A 21,209-nucleotide genomic window follows, 5' to 3' on the forward strand; every position below is an offset into this window, starting at 1 on the left:
TAGCTTTGTTTGTCCTATGGTGAAAAGTTTTGGCGTGTCACATTGGATACGTGGACACACATTTGAAGTATTAAACGTAGATTAATAACAAAACAAATTACAAAATTTGCACGTAAAGTGCGAGATGAATCTATTAAGTCTAATTAATCTGCCATTAGCAAATATTTACCGTAGCACCACCTTGTCAAATCATGGAGCAATTAGGCTTAAAAGATTCGTCTCGTAAATTAGTCGTAATCTGTGCGATTAGTTATTTTTTAACATATATTTAATATTTTATGCATTTGTTCAAACGTTCAATATGACAGGGTGTAAAATTTTTGGGTGAAAACTAAACAGAGCCTCAATATGCCTCGACAAAATGTAATGCATTCCCGTATCCCACACATAACAACTGGGTTTTTATTTTACCTATTCATATAAGCTTCATGACAATGATTTTCTTTTCAGCGGTTACAAAACAATCTTGCCAGGTAATGCTAATGCCATCTCTTCACCAAATGTGAAACGGCATGTTGCCTAGTAATTGCAGTGACTTGAGTAGCACATTAAGGTCTTGAGTTTAAATCTCCATAGAAGTGAATTTCAGATTGGGTTATTTGAGAGCTAGTTCCTTGTTCGATAGGCTAAGTTCCTATTAAAAAAATGCTGCATATATTCGATTGAATATAGAGACCGGATAAAAAATATCATTCTCTAAAAGAAAATCTCTTCACTAAATGCAGTGCAGTGCCTTGCTTTGTGTTCGCCAATTGAAGTTAGCAACGCTACCCCATTGCACAAAACGAGGCGATGGTTTAACGTATAATTAATTAAGTATTTAAGTAGTAGTGAAAAACTTAAAAAAATGGAATAATAATAATATGGTTTTTAAAACAGTTTTATTAAAAAAATATAGCGTTTAACAATTTAAGAAGCGGCGAAAAATATAAGAGGTGAAGTGAGGAAAACAGAGTAAAGAACACAGTCAAAGCAAGAAAATTCTATCAAGCCTAGCATATATCCAGACACATGCGCAGCGTGTTCGTGTCTACCAAGTCGATATCTGCGGAGCCACACGAACCACTCTCTGTACACAGTTACACAGCCTACCCGCCTAGAACTACAAGTAAAGTATCTCTATATAAGGCAATGAACGCGCCGCCCTCAACAACATTCCATTTCCAGAACCTCCCTGCTCCCGTGCGCCGCGCGTTCCACCAACCCCGCTCACCTCCATCTCCAATGGCGGCCGAGCCGGCCGATCTGTACGTGGAGGTGGAGGAGTCCGCCCGCGACGACGACGTCGACGTCGACGGCCGCTCCCGCGTCCCCGTCCCCGTACCCTCCCCCTCCGGCTGGGAGCTCCCGCCGTGCCCCGTCCTGCGCAACGTCTTCCGCCGCCTCCCCCGCAACCCGGACTTCGACGGCGCCACCTTCCTCTCCAAGCCATGGCTCGAGCTCCCCTGCGACGGGCCCATGGTGATCGCCGAGCCGCAGCGGCTCATGCCGGCGCTGCTGCTCCCGGAGGGGATGGCGCTCGACCCGGCCTCCCGCGCCTTCCTCAGCCTCGCCGACGGGCGCCGCCATGACATCGCGTTCCCCCACGCCCGCGGCGCGCGCTGCGTCGGGAGCACCCGTGGCTGGCTCGTCATGGTCAGGAAGGGCCCCGAGGGAGTCGCCGGCGCCGCCGGCACCGCCACCATCCACGTCGTCCACCCGCTGCTCCCGCACCTCGAGTTCCGCCTCCCCGACGAGTTCTCCCTCTTCGAGATCCAGGTCACCGCGCCCGAGGAGCGCTTCCTCCTGCGTCTGACGCCGTCCGAGAAGGCGCGCATTCGTGCGGGCCTCCCCGTGGAGGAGACGGGCGCCGAGTTACTGCAGCGCGTGTTCAAGACAGCAGAGGGGTTGCGCCCCCCCGAGCCCTACATCACCGATGTCACGCTCTCGTGCAGCCCCGCCAGCTCCGACGACGACTGCGTCGCGCTCTGCGTCTACCGCCACTTCCGTTGCCTCGCCATCGCGCGTCCCGGGGACGCGTCGTGGACGCGCGTCGAGGTGGGCTGGGAGTACATGGAGCCGCACGAGTACAGGCGCGAGTTCCTGAGCGTGGTGCACCACAAGGGCAGCTTCTACGCGGCGTGCTACGACGGCATGGTGCTGCGCGTGTCCATCCCGCCGCCCGGCAGAGCGTCGCCCCCTCGGGTCGACAAGTTCGCGGACGCGCCACGCAGGGAGAGCATCCGGTGGGCGCGGTGGTGGCTCGCCGTGGACACCGCATCCTCCTCCGCCGGCGGCGGCGCGCTGGTGCTCGTCGCGACCGAACGGCGCTGGTGGAAGCAGAAGATGTACATGTGCGCGTTCCGGTGGGACGACGAGCTGCGGTTCTGGCGCCGCTCCAAGGACTTGGGCGGGCGGGCGGTGTTCGTCGGGCGCGGCACGGCGTTCGTCGCCGACGCGCGGCACCTGCCGTGGTGCGCCGGCAACTGCATCTACTTCACCCGCGACGAGCGGGTGCGCACCGGCGACGACGTGCCGGTGCGGTGCTGCGACGTGCGCCGCCAGAAGCTCTACTCCGTCCACAATGCGGGGCCCAAGGTGGCGATGGCCCCACCTGTCTGGGTCATGCCGTTCCATGAATAGCGCAGAGATTTTGCATCAGAGAGATCATAGGTACTATGTGGATTGTGGTGATGCTTGATGTAAATTCTCTTTTTGAGACTTTTGGCTGAATTTCGTACGAACTACGTGTATGTTTGTCATAGGAATTGCAGATTTTAGATCGCATTTCTGGAGTAAATTTCCTGCAAACTGTAGGCAAGTTGTTATAGCAATTGAGGAATTCTAGATATTGAGAACTTCGTGTACCTGTGCAACTTGATAGTACTATGCATTGAGCTGACACATTTAAGCCGGTTCTGAATCTTCTGTGAATTTTGCTCTGTTTTCTCACCTTTTATACATGCTAGTTTTTCATCTTTGAAGATGTGTAACATTGTGTTGTGTGGCAAAAATATGTGGCAGTTTTCATTGATACGGTGGTGATATTCACTAGCCTAGGTCATATTATGCATCTTTTGGTGATGTAAATAGTATACCACCCAGTTAGGTCTATGTCAACAAAATGCAATCAAAATTATTGTGGAATACTCCATAATTTAGTGTGTCGTTCATGCGTTTCTAAAAGTTGAGACAACAAATAACCGATTTGTCTAGTTTAGACAAAAAAAAAAGACTCCAAAAATGTTTGATAGCCAACAGTATAAATTTTACCCTCAATAGAGTTACCTCGACTGCTAGGATGATTTCAATATGTATTTCATGGCCCTCCAGTTATGGTGGACCGTCCTCTCGAGTCTCGGCCTCCCACATTGCTTTCCCTCTGATGCTGTTTCCTTTCATGAGTGGCACTACTCCTGCCGACTCAAAGTTTGGAGGGAGCGTCGTCGTGGGTTCAACATGGTCGTGACCCTTGGCGCGTGGTCTATTTGGAAGGAACGGAACAACCGCGCGTTCAACAACTGTTCTCGGCCCTGGTCCGAGGTTGTCGTAGGCATGTCACAAGAGGCCGCCCTTTAGCATCTTGCCCATCCCCTGTCGCCAACGCTTTCTTCGTAGCGTGCTAGGTCGTTTGGTCATCTCATTGTAATCGCAAGAATAGGTTTAAGTCCTCCTTTTCTTCCAACCCCCCTCCCCCTCATTTTTTTTGTTTTGCCTACCGTGTAAATTTTATTCCTCTTAAAAGGTGCGCAATCTTTTTGCATATTCCAAAAAAAAATACGTATTTCATGGGGAAAAAAATATGGACACTAAGGAGGAACTTAGAGTCGACAATTTCGACTAGAGTTGAGCGTGGCATGGAGATTTTATTTAAGAAGAAATAAATGTGGCTTTGTCTATAGAGTTTTGTTTAAAAAATGTGTGGCAATATATATGACTTTAGGGGAACATTCCAAAGTCATGTGCCGATGTATTTAGCTTCTTCCAACATAGTTTCATGGCAACTGCTAAATCAAATACTACCTACTCTTCTCCATAGCCGTATCTCCTTGCTCTAATTGTGCATGGTTACCAACCAACCGAACATATAATATTTCTTCGGATTTTGGAGTGGGATTGCAGAACTTTCACCGGAAATGGTACAATTTGTAGACAAGACAGAAAACATTCCTGGGCTTCAACGAGAAATTGACCACGCCTAAATGACTTAGCGCAAAAACGACGCAGCGTAAATCAGGTGTACCCGTGGGACCCACACGCAGTGACACGGTTTTTTCTCGAAACTGTGCGCCTGTGCCACAACGCCGCGCGACGCACTCTACACAGCGTCCGCCTATATAATGCCCGGCGCGCTGGCGCAGCTAGCCCACCAACCCATCGTCACCCACACAATCGCGCACATCCGCAACAACGTTAATCCGCACCCTTCCTTCCTTCTCCGCCGCGGGCGCTGCCTCGCCACCGCGTGCCGAACATACACCACCGCACCCACATGTTCATCTCGCGGACCACGTACCGCCACAGGATGTACCCGTACCGCAGCCTCCCTCCGCCACCGCGGCCAGCGTGGCCCCTCGCCTGTTGCCCCATTTAGCAAGGACCCAAAAAATACTTCCAACTCTAACAGTAGCCCAGTATTCCCTAACCTTTACTCATGTTTTTCTTGTATTTTAACATACAATCTATGTTTGTACTACGTTTAATACCACAATAATTCAAACATAAATATTTCTAATGCATATAATTTAACCACACTTAAATTCACAATTTCACACACCACAATTCAAATCCAAAATCAAAATTTTCAAACATGTAAATACGGTGTGAGCATAATGCTATATACAACAACATGCAACTAAGATTCATAATTCACCAATGAATATGAAAATTGCTCACCAACATGTCATTTTTTTTCTCCATATCACCACAATAGGCTATGTGAACCTAGTGATGTATTATATAATTTAAAAATAACACATCCTACAACCATGAATGGTTCGATCGTAAAAATAACACATCTTACAAGAATGAATGGTTTAGGGGCTGTGTTTAGGACCCTGCTAGAGATGCTCTTAACCATAACTCCATAAACAAGTATGAATTGCAGTAATGCAAATTGGACCCAATAGAGTGACTGTGTCAGTGTGACTGGCAACCAATCTTGTGGCATCGATAAGTGGATCAATTAGCCTATGCAAGTTTGTTTCTCAATCTTCATTGCAAGCAAAGACATGAATGTCAATGAGACAGTAGCCGTGGAAAAGTTCAGTGAATATACCTTGGGAAGTTTATCAAAATTTCACATACATGTATGTGTGATTTCACTACTTCAGGGTCCTCGCCTACAACCATTTTGGTTGTGGCCACCGACCAGCAATTCGAAGTGTGATTTGAAGCATCGGCCGCACCATGAAACCACCACTACGACTACTGATGGCTTGCTGAGTTGTTAGCCCTATGATCCATCTCGAGGATTTACAATGCGAAACGCGGAGCCACGACTCGGGATAATTGGTGCGGATGAAGAAGAAGAGGACGCCATTGTCTGAAGTTGCAGCGCCAACGATGGAGCAGACGTGGTGGCATCTCCGGCGTGCGCAGTCGATGTGGTTGCTGCTGCCGCCTCCTCATCAGAACCCTGTGGTGGAAGAGCGAGCTGAACGGGTTGGACTTGCCAAGAATTAACTCGTCTGTTCATCGTGGGAGCGAGCGGGAGTCACGATCCCAGTCAACCTGCAGATCGATCGAGATATACATGCAATCAGATTGATCGATCGATCGATCAAACAGCAACCCAGCAGCATGTCGAATCTTGGAAAATGGTGATCAAAGAACTGAAGATCAATTGATTTTGTCAGGCAATTATACCTCGAGCATGCGCCACTCGCTCCGGGAATGGACGTCCCTGACGGTGCCGTACACCGGTGGCTGGCTGCGGCGGCGCGCGTCGTCGGGGTTCATCAGTAAGCGCACCCTCGTCCCCGGAGCGAGCGGCGGCGAGCCTTCCACCTCCTCGCGGCGCACCACGAACTCCGCCGCGAACCGAGGTCACCCTGAACGGTTGGGCGGACGACGCGTCGAGCCAGGCGTCCGCCACGTGCTTGTCGGGGATCCCGACCGGCATGCCGCCGTGCGGCTTGCGGCGCACCCCGACGAGCGGCTCGCCGCCGGGGCGGCGGCGCATGAAGATTACGGTGTCCCCGACGCAGAGGCGCTTGGCCTTGACGAACGCGCTCCAGCCGGCGGCGAGCGTGTGGGAGGAGGAGCGGCGGTCCGTGTCGGCGTCGCTCCAGGTGTGGCCGAACTCCCAGCGGCCGCCTTGCAGGTCCGTCACGCGGAGGTCCGGGATCCGCGGAAGGACGTGCTCGGCGGCGCTGGGCTTGGGGATCACGAAGAGGGCGCCGCTGCCGCCGCCGTTCGCCGCGACGTCGCTCGGCGACAGCTTCTTGTCGAAGAAGCAGAACTCCCGCTGGCCTCCGACGGGGTCGCGCGCGGCGGGAAGCGGGCGGTGCGTGACGTAGCAGTCGCCCGGAAAGAGGGAAATCATGGCGTAGGAATCATCGGACTGGGCGTCGACAGCGAATCGATGCCGGTGACGGTGCAGCGTAAGCGATGGCGGTTGTCCGGGATCAGGCACGTCGTGCAGGTGTGGCATTGCTCGGCGTGGCCTTGGGGGAAGTAGTAGACCGCCGAGCCGACGACGGGGAGGCGGCCGGAGTACGGCGTGGCGCAGGCGAGCCAGATGTCGTGGTCGATGACCGGCACCATTCCCGTCGTCGTCGGCGGCGGCGGCGGCCTCGGCGGCGCCATTATCTGAACTTGCGGGGTGGCAACAATGGCATCCCGAATTCGCACAGCCGAAGTAGTTGCTGCTGGCTGAGGCTGACGCAGGACTTGCCAAGAATTAACTTGTCTGTGTATCCTGTAGGAGATCGGCGAGGCCGCTTGATCCCAATCAACCTGCACACATGCACCGATCGAGCAATTTCAGATCAACGATCGATCAATCATCTCAACATGCAACGATCGAATTGATCGATGAACAAATCAGATTGGGTAGGAAGGGGATGATGAGATGATGAAATTAATACCTCGAGCATGCGCCATGGGCGTAGATGGTCGAAGGTCCTGACGGTGCCCGAAATCGATTGGGCGATCTGCAGCGGGTTCATCCGCAAGTGCACCGTCGTCCCGGGAACGAAAGGGTAGAACGGCGAGAAGGAGAAGCCGATGTACTCGTCGCGCGACACCACGAACTCGAATGTGCCCTCCCGTGGGTAGTAGGTCACCTCGAACGGCGTCACGCCCTGCATCGCCAGCCACACCTCGGACACCACCTTGTTGTCTTCGACCCCGGGCCTCGGGTGGTGGCCGCCGCGCGCGCGGGACGCGCGCCGCACCCCGACAAGCAGCTCGCCGTCGCCGTCGCCGCCGCCGCGGCGCATGAAGACCACGGTGTCCCTGGTGGCGAGGCGCTTGGCTTTGACGAACCCTCTCCAGCCTTCGTTGTCGTTGACGCCGAGGTCGCCGAGCATGTAGCGGCAGCGCTTCTTGTCCCAGATGTGCACGAACTCGAAGCGCTTGCCTCGCAGGTCCCTCACGTCGAAGAGCCGGGCGGTCTGGTAGGCGGCGATGTCGAGCGGCGGAAGGACGTGCTCGGCGCCGGCGGGGAGGACGAGGGCGTTGCTGGTGACGTCGGCCGGCGATAGCTGCTTCTCGAAGAAGCGGAACCCCGGCTCGCCGTGGGCGGGGACCTGGCGCCGCGCGGTCGTGTCGTCGTGGCTGCCTGGAAGGAGGGAGATGGTGGCGTACGCCTCGCCGCTCTCGGCGTCGACGTCGAGGACGAGGTCGGCGACGGTGCAGGGCACGGGGTGGATGGGGTCCGGGAGGCGGGAGAGCAGCAGCGCGGGATCCTCGGCGCACTGTTCGATGTGGCCATGGGGGATGTAGTAGACCAGTGTGCCGACGCCGGGGAGGACGCCGGAGTACGGGACGGCGCAGGCGTGCCAGACATCCCGGTCGATGACTACCGGCGGCGGGACGGCGGCGGCGGCGGCGTCAGGCGGCTGCGCCATTGTTCGATCTCCTCCTCGGGAGGAAGTGGAAGTGGTGGAAATGTGTTGGATTCGAAATTCGAATTGACGCCAGCAGAAGGGGTTTATATACACGCCACGCCGCCACCTCCACTTCGTTAATCCTTCTCCTTTCGTCTTGCTAATTACAGTGATTAATCCGTTATTACATGTTTCTTTCTTGTCGGCTACGTTTTAAATGACCAGTTAGTTATAGGCTTACAGCTAGCCAGCGTCCACTTGCACGGTTTGTTACTGTTATTTCTTTTCTTTTCTTTTTCTTTTTTTTTGCTTGGGTTACCTCTCTGCAAGGAAAAATATCAGTAAAAAAAATAATTAATCGTCTACATGTTCTGGACGGAGGATGCCAGGTTCAAAATTTCAAAATATCGGACCCACGATACGAAATTTATTTCGGCAGAAAATTTTAATGATCTTAAATTTTTCGTGAATTTTGACAATATTTGTTCAAATGTGACTAAATTTTGTTTAAAATATTGGACCGAAAAATTGAAAATATCGTCATATCAGCGTCCCGATACAAATACCCACTTGATATAGGAAACAGTAACCGTCACCTCACCTCGCTCCAACCAAAACCCCTCGACCTCTCTCCCGGCGACAATGGCGGCGCTGCCGCCGCCGCCGCTCGCCGACGACGGCGACGGGATCGTAGACCGTGCCATGTGGCTCGCATGCGCCGCCCCGAACTCCGGTCGCCTCCCCGCCGTCGGCTCGGTGGTCTTCTACTTCGTCGACGGCCACGCCGCTCAGTTTTGCCAGTTCCCCGTCCCTCTCCTGGAGCAGCTCGCCGTCCCCGGCCCCCGCGTCTTCCTCTGTACGGTGGCCGGCGTCCGCCTCCGCGCCGACGCCCTCACCAATGAGGCCTACGCCGACATCACCCTCGACCCGGTCGCCGACAACGACGTCCCGCACCTGGCCCCCGCTCCCGCTCCCGCACCCGCCGCCGCCGCCGGTGGCCAGCAGTTTCGTTATTTCGTCAAGACGCTGATGATTTCCGACTTCGACTTCCGCATCCGCTTCTCCGCCCCCATGGCTGACGCCAAGGGCGTCTTCCCGCCGCTGGTCGACGCCAAAGCGGTCCAGCCCCTCCTCGTCAAGGACCTTCAAGGATCTCCGATGACGTTCGACTACGGCAGAAAGGGCAAGAGAGTCACGCTCGCCAAGGTCTGGAAGAAATTTCGGGACGACATGGACTTCGTCGACGGAGACAGCGTCATCTTCATGCGTCGCCGCGACGACGGCGAGCTGTACGTCGGGGTGCGGCGCCAGCGCACGCTCGAGAGGCCACTCAGGAATACGATGCGCCGGTCCAGGTCTCCGACCCCGCCCCAGGCGGCCGTGCAGGAGGCGGTACTAGCCGCGGCGGGTCAAGCGGCGGCCGGCGAGCGGTTCAGGGTGGCGTACCGGTCGCGGCAGGACGGCGACGAGTTCGTCGTGCCACGCGAGGCGGTGGACGAGGGGCTCCGCGCCAGACTCACCTCGCTGGCGGAGGTGGAGTTTGTGTGGGCCGTCGAGGACGGCGCGCCGCCCATCGTCGGGCCACGGGGCAAGGTCACCGCCATTACCACCGGACAGCTGTGGCGAAATCTCGAGGTAATCCACTCTTGACAGCTTCCTGACATCCATGCCAATGAATTTTCATTTTGTTTGTTTGATTTTTTTAGTCCCTCATCAGCACAGCATCATCATCGATTTCGTTCTTGCATGCCTAGTATTACTGTTTTGTTGATTTGTTCATGCAAGATTGATCACTACCGTAGTACCGTGTGATTGATTATTACTCCTACTAAATAGTTGCATTGATATGGATTCTGCTCTGCTCGTTGTGCACATCTTCGGATTGTATGGGATGGAAACTCGGAGATGGACATGAGTGCCAACTTTTGGCAAGTTCGACCTGTTGAGGAAGTTGATATTTCTCCTTCTACTCCTCCGAAGAGGCTCAAGAATTGTGAGATTGATGATACCGCCTCTAGTTCTGTTTCCGTCGACAATGGAGATGAGCAAGTTCCAACGATGAGGCAACGGCTAGAGGCGCTGTTTCCTGATAACATCTGAGGCCAAGTACACCTGCTTGTGACTAGCTCAAGTCGAGATTAGTTCTGTCACTCGTGACTTTGTGAGATTGGGTCCGTCATGAATCAGCTATATCAGCTTTGGTCTGAATTTAGTTTGAAGGTTATTCTGAATAGTTTCAAAATTCGGGGAACAAGTTTGCAGTGTTGAATGTCCATTCTAAATCTGACGGAATTGGAAAATGGTGTATCTGCAATCTGATATCTGAAGAACACGAACAGTTCAGATCGAGATGACATAACGACAATTTTATCTGTTAGTTACGACTAATATCTCAAGGCTGCTTCTTGCACTGAACTTAAAATTCATAGAATGCAGTCAAATCCTGTCAGGTTTTTGGACGCCGACAATTCTGATGATCATAGATCAGCTAATGGTTCAATTCCAAATTGCGTAAAGCCTTGGCTAATGCTGTAGTTTAGCAGATGGTTTGGGACTTGGGACAGTCACTGCTCAAGGACTAGGTTCAGAGTTGAGACCAATAATCTCTGTTCCGTTGTTACAAAAAACCGTTGCAAGGACAGCAATCTGAAACTTGTTGTTTCCGGTTGAGATTGAGTGAAGCTGTTTGACAATACGTTTAACTGGGCATCAGCTTCAGACACAGACGCAGTTACAAGCCTCTGTCTGAATGGATGCTACTGGTGGTTCCGACTGACATTTTACATTGGTGAAATTATTGTTTGATCCATTGTGCATTACTGCTGGAAAATGACTTATCTTTGCTAAAAATCCAGTGAAATAGAACAAATCATCTCAAACATGAACTTTCTGAAAATTCAGACTCGATACCTGAATTCTGAACTCTTTTTAGACTCGTGACCACTATGTCGAAGCTTAGCTCGGCAGTGACTTTTGACAACCTGCGCAATGATTTGAACTAGGGAATATAATGAGTTTACCTAATCAAACATCTCAGAAACCTAGGCTATAAGGTATAAGCTATTGTTGCCTTCCTCAGTTTCTGAATTTCACTGGGCAGCATGCCGATTTATATTGCTAGGAGCTAAGTAGCAAATCAACAGTAAAGTGATCTAGCCTGGTAGACAATAGCGACAACTGATTGACTAGGGTGAAAACGGAGCGGATATTATCCGCTCCGCTCCAAATCCATCCGAAGTGAGGATATGGTAAGGGTTTTTAGATATCCGGCCGGATGCGGATGCAGATGCGGATAGTTACATGCGGATGCGGATACGGATATGGTATCGGTTACATTCGGCGGATACGGATTATCCGCTATTTTAAGCGGATTATCCGATAAACATTTTGGCGGATAATCCAAATTTCACAGCCCATATAACCACTCAATTTGGCCCATTTGACACGAGCATTTTCATCGTGTAAAGATTCAGCCCATCCACGTCCACCTTATCCATCAATCTATTCAGGAGTTCAGTCCGTGACTCCGTCGGCGTCGTGTCAACCAATTTTTTCATCGAGACTTCTCTTCTTCCAGTCCTCCTACGCCGCCGCCTGACTTCTCCACCCAGCGCTGCCGCCGCCACCTGCCTTAAGCTCAAGGAGAACGCCACATATGTCAAGTGCCGCCGCCGCCACTTGACTTGTCATACTATATGTGGCGCTCTCCTTGAGCTTAAGGCTGAAATCCGCACTACAGTTAATAAGATTTGCAAAAGGTTGGATATTATTTTCGTCGACAATGAAAAAATTGACAATTATGCAAACTATTAAGATGAGGACAAGGAGAATGCATCTTTGGCAATGCGTTGTAATAAGATGGATCACGCTTCCCATAGAGCATAGGATTTTTTTTTGTCAGTCATTCCACATGACACAGAACACCACGCAGATCAATAATTTCAATGCATGGTTTTCTTCCATTGTTTAAAAGGGTGAAGTAATTCCGCAGTCTAGGTGAACTAAGCGAGACCGAAAGCTAAGGTAGCCCACACCACATAAGCCAACACAATAAGAAGGCTGTCAGGATTACGGATAAGACATACCGTCTATCCTAGGAGTCATGAAATATACGAATACGGTATATTTCATGATGTTGTTAATGTCAAAATTTGGTAAGCCCCAAAATCATCATCGGCCTAGAGTCAGTATCGGCTTCAGAGCCCTGGAACCGGCTGATAGGCATTATTAGTTGCCAGTAGTCAGATTCTTGATGGGTTCGGTTAAGAAAATTAATCAATTAAAGGAAGCATATCCAGAAGAGACCGATTTTAAGGAGGATGCGGCATGGCGGTTTATCTATTAATTAGGAAGAATCTATTAGTTTCTTTTTATCTTTAGGAAAGTGTGTTTAATGTTCGATAAGGACTTTATGTTTTTCCTTTTATCTTTAGAAAAGTTTGTATCGTGTCCAATAAGGACTACTCCCTTCGTCCCAAAATATAAGCATTTTTAGTATAGTGACAAGTTAAACATTTTTTATTTTGACCATTAATAGCAAAAAAAAAAAGATCAATTACGTAAAATTGATCCTACTATCAATTACGTAAAATTGATCCTACTAGATTTATCATTAAACAAATATCATAATATGCAACTCTTTTTATTTAAAACATCTTACTTTTATAGATATTGTTAGTCAAAGTAGTATCTCGGAAACCGTGTCAGGGTCTAAAAATGCTAATATTTTAGGACGAAGAGAGTAGTATCTATCCATGGGTATAAATATGTATAGCCAGGGTCCCTGTAATTTATCTCTCAATCAATATAACTTCGGCACATCGCCACCTTTTTACCTTTCTACTTTTCCGACGAGTTCTTGCTTCGAGTTAGGCCATCGGTTTCGATTTTCTGACAAGAGGTATGACTTGTCTCCGCGGTTTGCGTTGGCAGATTAGGGCGTCGCTTTAGATGTTATAATCTATCTTCTACAGTCGTTGGTTATCATATGTCTTAGTTAATCTAATTTAACATATTAATTTAATCATATCGGCTGAGATTCGTTTTAGGGTTTATGTTGGTATCAGCTAAATTATCTTGCTAGATTAGATTAGCTAAGGTATCCACCACGTTGAAATCTGTCAAATACTTGATTATCTAGATATTATGTTTCTTTTCATACTTAGTGTTGCATCAGTTAAATTTGATCTACTAAGTCGTGCTTAGAACCATAATCTTTAGCTTGCTTCTTGATTGCCAATAAGGGTTTTATCGGGGTTTCAGCCGATGAGTTATCTGGGCGTTGCATCGGCTTATAACGATTACATACAAGTTGGTTTTAGCCGATTGCAACAAAGGTTTCACTGTTTATTTAATCATTTGGATTTAACGACATCAGACTTCCATCCGATGTATGCTTTAACCTTCGGATCAACACTTATTCTATCATATCATTATTAGCCGATTGGTTTCTACTGGCTTATATTATTGTTTCATTACATTATCATCAGTCGATTGTCTTTATATTATTATTTATTCAAGTATGAGAATATACATTGGATATATAGCTGATTGTTCAAAACTCTATCGACATCGGCTGGTATCACTCCATCGGCTTGTCAGCCGATCGGCTCTTTAATGATCAACATATTTATCTATCTTGTCAGTTGTAGGATCAAACTGACTGGCACGCCTACATCTCATCAATATTTTGGACCTGTACTGGAGCTAAGCAAATCTCCCAGACCGTTGTGTTCGTCTACTTAGTTCGCGCCAACACAGACCCAGCAATATCGATCGAGCGCAGATTTTTCGTGAACAGATATACGGACATGATATGTGCGAAGTAAGTAAATCACTAAATTCATCTGGTAGGTCGACGAGTCGGGTGGTCGTCTGGTAGGCGGTGATGTCGAGCGGCGGAAGGACGAGGGCGTTGCTTGTGACGTCGGTCGACGATAGCTGCTTCTTGAAGAAGCGGAAGAACTCCGGCTTGTTGTGGGCGGGACCTGGCACCTGGAAGGAGGGTGATGGTGGCGTACGTCTCGTCGCTCTCGGTGTCGGTGATGGTGCAGGGCACGGGGTGGATGCGCTCCGGGAGGTAGTGGAGCAGCCGCGCGGGATCCACAGCAAATTGGTCCGGCGCATTGGTCGATGTGGCCTTGGGGGAAGTAGTAGAGCAGTGAACCGAAGCTGGGAGGTGGCCGGAGTACGGGACGGTGCAGGCGTGCCTCTCCTCTCGATTCGATCTCGTCGGGAGAAAGAGGAAATGGTGGAAATGTTGGATTTGAAATTCGAATTAACGTGTCCCTCTCCTCTCCCAGCAGGTGGGGTTTATAATTTTATCTACACGCCACGCTGTCGGGAGTGGATTTTGATCTCTCGAGGGGATGTTCCCTCGTTGTTTGCATGTTATCTAAATGGTCATGAAAAAAATTGAGAAGATGCATTAACATGTGATATATCACTCCACAAACATGCAAGTTCAAATTCAACTTCTACATCTCGCAACGAAAAAACAAATTTAACTGTGCATATACATTAACTAGTTGTAGTTTAATTTGTTTTTTTGTTGCGAGATGTAGAAGTTAATCTAATTTGAACTTTCATGTTTGTGGAGTGATATATCACATATTAATACATCTTTCCAAAAAAAAATTAAATTTTTTGATCACCATTTGAGCAAGTATCGAGAGAACATCCCTGGAGGGATCAAAATATTTTCCCCCATGCCGCTGCCTCCACTTCGTTAATCCTTTTCTCCTTTCGTCTTGGTAATTACAGTGATTAATATGTTCTTACATGTTTCTTTCTTGTCGGCTTACGTTTTAGTTGGGCTAGTTAGTTACAGCTAGCTAGGGTCCACTTGCACAGTTTGTTACTGATATTTCTTTTCGTTTTTTAGCTTATGTTAACTCTGTAAGGAAAATATCAGTAAAAAATAATAATTAACCATCTGGACGGAGGAGGCGGCAGAGACAGTATAAAACCCCCACCGTCACACCCACTTGTAAGGGAGAAAGCTAGGAAAACAAACAGTAAAGTAACCATCGCAGGCACAATAGATACAACAGGTCAATGTTATGCGCGATATGTGGTTGACATGCGCCGCCCCCAAGTTCGACCGTCTCCCTGCCTTGTTGGTCTAACTATTTCCCTCGTCCCATCGCCGCCGACGACCATGCCCTTCAGCTTCAGGTACCCGCTAATCCATGCCCCGCTCCAGTCCAGAATCTTGTTTTATTCATGAAGCCTCTCACCTACAACAATGCCATCGAAAATCAGTTCATTGTGCCCAAATGGCGATGCTGCATGGGAGTTCTTCTTCACCTGAAGTTGAATGATGATGTGTTAGCTCCGCATCAAGGACATAGGGGAAGCAATGGTTGTTTAACTATGCACCTGTAAATTTTACAGTGGTTGGATGGAGTTTGCTACTACCAACTGTCTCATCACTAGCGACAATGTTGTGTTGAAAGTGTAGCATCAACAATGACGAGATAGTTCATGGGAATGCGACGCATGCTCAACAGACCGGAGCTCGTCTCAGTACAAGAGTTTATTAATGCAACTATTAAGATCAATCATACTCTACTCTCCATGGTAGTAATCAATCGTGCATCAACAATAACACTACGTATGAACAAAATCAATGATGTTGATAAGTAACAGTAATCAGACAACAAAACTGAAAATCTATTGGCATGTTTCATGCAAAATCTATCACACAATACATGCATGGATAATTGATTATATGACCAAGGCTAATTTTGGTGTGCATTTGTAATCAAAAACAAGGAAAATTTAGAATACTACTTGAATCATGAGGTAGATAGATGTATCAAATGATGGGCAACAAGAACATTTATACATTCCAGGGAGATTCATATTGGATGGGGTAGTTATTTTACATGAAGTGTTGCATGAGCTAAATAGTAAGAATCAGAGTGGATCATCCTTAAACTAGAATTTGAGAAGGCATATGATAAGGTGCAATGGGGTTTTTTCTTTGAGGTAATGCAATGGGGTTTTCTCTTTGAGGTAATGGAAAAGAAGGGTTTGATGAAAAATGGATTGGATGGGTCAAGTAAGCAGTTACAAATGGTAGTGTGGCAATCAATATAAATGGCAAGGTAGGGTTTTTTCAAGACACATAAAGGTTTGAGGCAGTGTGACCCTTTGTCACCGTTGCTTTTCAATTTGGTTGCTGATGCTCTAGCTGAGATGTTTGAGTTGGCAGAGGAAAGTGGGCACCAGGAGGGGCTGGTTCCACACTTGGTACAAGGGGATGACACAATTGTTTATGGCAAATTCAAATTCTAATATTCTAAGAGTGAAACTCTTGTTGTACTGCTATGAGGCTATGTCAGGAATGAGGATCAACTATCAAAAGAGTGAGGTGATAGTGGTGGGTCAGATGAAATTGAAACAAAGAGGGTGGCAGATCTTTTTTATTGTTAGGTTGGGAGCTTACCAATCAAATATTTGGGGGTTCCCATCAGTGAAGGAAAACTGACTGTGGCTGATTTAAGTACCCCGACAAACAAGATTGAAAAAAGGCTAGCAACATGGAAAAGTGGCCATTTGTCGTATGGGGGGAGAACAATCCTTATGAATTCCTGTTTAAGCAGTGTACCAATGTATATGATGAGATTCTATCTCCTTCCAAAGACAACACATCATCAGATGGATACTTTGAGAGGTAGATTTTTTTAGGAAGGATTGGAAAACAAAAGAAAATATCATATGATCAAGTGGGAAGCATTATGTAGGCCCAAGGACCTAGTGGGTTAGTGTAGGGATGCACGTGGGTCGGGCTGGGTCGACCCAAGGTCTAACCCACAATACCCAAGCCGGTGATTTGCGGGTCGTGGGTCACACCGACCCACAAAACATGCTTGGCCCACTGACCCGCGAGCCGTCCATGGGGCGGCCTGTGGCCAATCATGCCATGCTCTCGCCATGGGGTGGCAATTCGCAAAGCAACGACTAGTACGCACAACAGCCCAGATCGTCTAAAACAGATCAACAACGGCACACATCATCAAACCACAAAATCATAGAAGATTATGCATTCAACATCAGCAGAAATCGAACAGATAGCATACAACATCAAACCAAAAATTCATAGATGATTAGTCATTTGACATCAGCTGAAATCGAACAAATACAAGCAAACTGCAGAACTGAGGTCTGAGGAACAAGAGATTAACCAAATCGATTAAATCATATGTAACTATTATGTAAGCAAAGACGAGGAAGCAACTGCTTTTGAATTTAGACATCATGCTCTGCCTGAAAAGTGAAATCCATGAGCTGCATCTACATCCAATCCATCAAGAATCCAATATCTTTTCTAGTTTTAGCACGGACAGAGGAAGGAACATGCACAGAAATATTAATCATCCATGGCGCCTCTGCCTCCGCGCGTCCGCCGGCTGTGGCACCGCCGGTAAACCCCGTCGGCTGCGGGGTCAAGTTTCTCGGCCTTGTGTGTGTCCGCCACGCCGCCGCCGCCTACCGTGCAGTAGCTGGTGCCGAGCGAGGAGAAGATAAATGTCACTAGGGCTCGTCTTGGAGACGGGGCAGCGAGGGGCAGAGCGCCGAGCTTATGAGGGCAATGGCGGCGAGGGCGGAGAGCAGCAGGATCGGCGGCGGCGGCGGCACAGATACAAGATGACCAGCGATTAGTCAATAGGTCAACCCACTTATGTTTCTTGGGTCAAGGGACCCCGACCCATGTTGACCCACGAAAAATCATGGGTCGACCCATCTGATTTTGGCCCCATGAGTCTTGGGCTGGGTCACTGGGTCAGTGGATTAACCCGACCCACCTACATCCCTAGGTTAGTGTTTCATAAATACCAGAGTAATGAATGAAGCCTTGTTGTGCAAGTGGATTTTCAAGATTGAGTCAGGGGGAGATGACCCATGTTGTAGACTTCTCAAAACCAAATACTGTGGTGAGGGAGGTTTCTTCCAATCTACTGACATAGGGTTTCACAATTTTGGAAAGGGCTGCATGAGGTCAAACATTGGATGAGAGCGGGGGGGTAAATACAAAATTGAGAGTGGGAGATCCGTCCTTTTCTGGGATGATGTGTGGATTGGAGAAACTCCATTGAAGATTCAATTCCTTATATGGACTTGTTCTAGAAACACGTGACATGAATTCATGTTCATGGGACTATTTCCTACGCTCAAAGATTGGACCAATCATTATTCCCCATGAGGGTTATCAGCTGAGTACTTGCGCCAGATGGGATTCATCTACTTTGGTACACCCTATGAGGGATATCCACTCAGAAGAGAAGCCGCTCAGATGAGATGTACTCGGTCTAAATCACCCAGGAAATTTTCACTCGGGAGCATATTAATAGGCATGCTATACACGTCATCTTTTAAGGGTATCGGTGGGCATATTTTGTGCCTAGGCCTAATATCTCTGCAGCCTATATTTTTAGGTGTGGCCAGTCACATTCTTTTAGGGACTAAGGCATTTTTTTGCTTAGGCAAAAGTGCGCATGATCAAGTGCCCAATACCTTAAAAATCCTTTTATACCGCTGTTACTCAACTTTTTAGGAGTTGATACAATGCATTTTACAAGGTGCCTAACAGTGAAACTTTATATAGTAGCCCCACTGACTTTTTTATATAGTCAAGGTATTGTTTGGGTTTGTAAAGCAATCGGTTGGATATAATATCGTTGCTTTTTGCCACGTAAGTGTGCATTTTTATTGACCAACATTATGGATTAGGCTAATTATATATAGTATATGTAGTGAGCCAAGAGCAACATTCAAACAAATTTGTACAAATGGGGAGTGGAATATAGAACTGAGAAGAACTCTTGGAGAAGAGCACCTTGATGAATGGAATGGTTTGTTGGAGATCTTAGGGGATGTTACACTTACAGAAGAAAGGGATGTAATGAGTTGGAGCTTGACTAAATCAGGGAATTTCACTACAAAGTCTTTATGCATGGAAATAATCTATGGGGTGTAAGAGATACAAGAATGCAGGAAATTTTGACTATCCCAGTGCCATATAAAATCAGAATTTTCCTGTGGTCGATGGTAAAAGGAAGAACACATGCAGCCAAACAACTAAAAGCAATGAAATGGCCTGAGGAGGTGTCATGCAAATTGTGTGGAGCCGAGGAGGATGTGAATCACCTGATTTTTTGCTGTCCTCATGCAAGGTTTTTATGGTGTTGTTTTAGAGATGCTTTGGGTTGGGGGATTACTCCTAGAAACATAAATGAGATGCTAGAGTTGCTTAGGAATCTAGGAAATGCTGATAATATTCATAATCTTTGTACAATTGCAACCGGTGCTTGGGTGATTTGGAAAATGAGAAATGATTGGGTGTTCAATAGTAATCTTTTGTCGGATGTGATTCAGTTACCTCATATGGTAATTTCGTTTTTGCAACAGTGGAGACCGCCGGCGCCGAAGAAGGTGGAGGAAGGACTGGAAGTGGCAACAAACTTGTTGTATGCCAAAATACAAGAACTGGGGCATCTGAGGACGGTGGCTTAGAAGAAATGCTCTGAACTGCATTCAAAAAAGTCTCTGTTTATCGTCTTTTTAGGTGGTTATGTGTTTAGATAGTCACTATGCTTTATCTCTTTAAAACCGGTTTCCCCGGTGTTCCGAACTCTATATGAACCTGGTTATGCTTTCTATAAAGCTGGGCAATGTGCATTTTCTCTAAAAATGATCGGCAGCGATGCAGCCTGCTTGATGCCTGGAATTTGTAACACAGATAATTACGATGAGTATAACAAAACATGCATTCGACCATGCAGTAAACAAAGCATACATAACATCATGTAATTCACGAGTTTCAGGTAACATCATTCACTACTAAATACAATAGAGGGTGGATTTTAAATTCTCGAGCGGATGTCCCCTCGTTATTTGCATGTCACTTAAATAGTTATGAAAAAATTAAAAAAAATTGAGAAAATGTATTAACATGTGATATATCGCTCTGCAAACATACGAGTAAATTTAACTTTTACAAGTTAAAAGAAATTAAACTGCAGCTAGTCAACGTATATTAACAGGTAATTTTTTTTTGTTGTGACATATAGAAGTTAAATTTTACCTCGCATGTTTGTGAAGTGATTTATCACATATTATATATCTTGTTGATTTTTTTAAAAAAATTATTAATCATTCGAGTGACGTGTAAAACTCGAGTTAGAATAGATACCCTATACAATGGAGTTTCAAGCCAATTTATAAATCAGGGGCAATGCTAGAGTCGGTCATTGGGGTCAGTCGACCCCAATTATTTTGTGCGAATATCTCGTACCACATACCCAGTCAAGGAAACTACTAGACTCCGGTGGTCCAGTGACATTGTTTTGTTCAAGCCCGATTAGCAACTAAACAATACTAGCGAAGTAACGAATAGAAAATTAGCACTTCTTAGAGCATCCGCAAAGGTAAAGTAAGGTGCTATCTATAAAACATGTACATCTCAGCAATAGACTGGATTAATAGTAAACCACTTCAATGGTATGTCTACATGGGTATCTATAGCTCTCTAATCCATTGCCTCGTTTTTCTCTATAGACTATCTACAAGTTAGTAGATAGCTTTGCTCTCTCTCTTCATTTAATCTCTTCCAAGTAGGAAAATATGCTGATATGTATCTTTTGTAAAGAGCCTATAGATAACCATTGCGGGTGCCCTATACGTCAGTCCGATATATGTATCAGAGTTGAGCCCAAAAAGGCCAGCAACCCGTACAAGTCCACAAATTGCCTTGTTGTGCTGCTTTGTATTCCTGCTCCAAGTGCTTCGCCGAATCGTCGCGAGGGTGATTGGCAAGGGTAAACCCACTAACCCCATAACAATTTCTTAATTATTATCAAATTGTTGTAGGCTGGTTTCTCAGGTTTGAAATTTTAGGAAGTTAGGGTTATGAAATTTAAATTTCTCTACATTTCTGTTATATAAGCATAAACTTATTCTTTCTAGAAAAGTGGAGGGTAAGAAATTAGTGATTTTGATAATCTATAGTAGGATGGGTCTTTGTTTTACAGATTAATCATTCCAGTTTTTAATAAATTAATAGGCAAGTAAAGTATAATGGAGTGATTTTTGAAAAGGAAAATACCCACTTACTATTTCCTCTGGTATTACTTCTCCTTTATCAGTGGAATGATTCTTCTCGGTAATAAA

The 21,209-nt window shown here is 47.2% G+C and overlaps 3 protein-coding genes across 3 annotated transcripts; 2 read left to right on the forward strand and 1 right to left on the reverse strand.

Annotated features, from left to right (window-relative positions):
• Positions 1–1,131: 1,131 nt before the first annotated feature.
• Positions 1,132–2,622, forward strand: LOC127778429 (uncharacterized). The gene has a single exon (XM_052305030.1). The coding sequence runs from the start codon at positions 1,132–1,134 to the stop codon at positions 2,620–2,622; it is 1,491 nt and encodes a 496-aa protein (XP_052160990.1).
• Positions 2,623–5,833: 3,211 nt separating this feature from the next.
• Positions 5,834–8,054, reverse strand: LOC127779308 (putative auxin response factor 20). The gene is made up of 3 exons (XM_052306035.1): positions 7,071–8,054; positions 6,577–6,939; positions 5,834–6,421 (listed from the first exon to the last, which is right to left on the reverse strand). The coding sequence occupies exons 1-3, from the start codon at positions 8,052–8,054 to the stop codon at positions 5,834–5,836; spliced, it is 1,935 nt and encodes a 644-aa protein (XP_052161995.1).
• A 621-nt stretch (positions 8,055–8,675) lies between these two features.
• Positions 8,676–10,133, forward strand: LOC127779309 (B3 domain-containing protein Os07g0183200). The gene is made up of 2 exons (XM_052306036.1): positions 8,676–9,660; positions 9,907–10,133. The coding sequence occupies exons 1-2, from the start codon at positions 8,676–8,678 to the stop codon at positions 10,131–10,133; spliced, it is 1,212 nt and encodes a 403-aa protein (XP_052161996.1).
• The last annotated feature ends 11,076 nt before the right edge of the window (positions 10,134–21,209 follow it).

This window comes from Oryza glaberrima, chromosome 7 (assembly GCF_000147395.1).
Source record: "Oryza glaberrima chromosome 7, OglaRS2, whole genome shotgun sequence".
Classification (NCBI taxonomy): domain Eukaryota; kingdom Viridiplantae; phylum Streptophyta; class Magnoliopsida; order Poales; family Poaceae; genus Oryza; species Oryza glaberrima.

Excerpts from the sequence above, each read along its gene's own strand:
- LOC127778429 (XM_052305030.1), top strand. The coding sequence starts at position 1,132 with ATGAACGCGCCGCCCTCAACAACATTCCATTTCCAGAACCTCCCTGCT.
- LOC127779308 (XM_052306035.1), bottom strand. The coding sequence starts at position 8,054 with ATGGCGCAGCCGCCTGACGCCGCCGCCGCCGCCGTCCCGCCGCCGGTA. Across the intron at positions 6,940-7,070 it reads GCCCATGGCGCATGCTCGAG|GTTGATTGGGATCAAGCGGC; the intron begins GTATTAATTTCA and ends GCATGTGTGCAG. Across the intron at positions 6,422-6,576 it reads GCCATCGCTTACGCTGCACC|CTGTCGCCGAGCGACGTCGC; the intron begins GTCACCGGCATC and ends TTCGACAAGAAG.
- LOC127779309 (XM_052306036.1), top strand. The coding sequence starts at position 8,676 with ATGGCGGCGCTGCCGCCGCCGCCGCTCGCCGACGACGGCGACGGGATC. Across the intron at positions 9,661-9,906 it reads CACCGGACAGCTGTGGCGAA|ATCTTCGGATTGTATGGGAT; the intron begins ATCTCGAGGTAA and ends CTCGTTGTGCAC.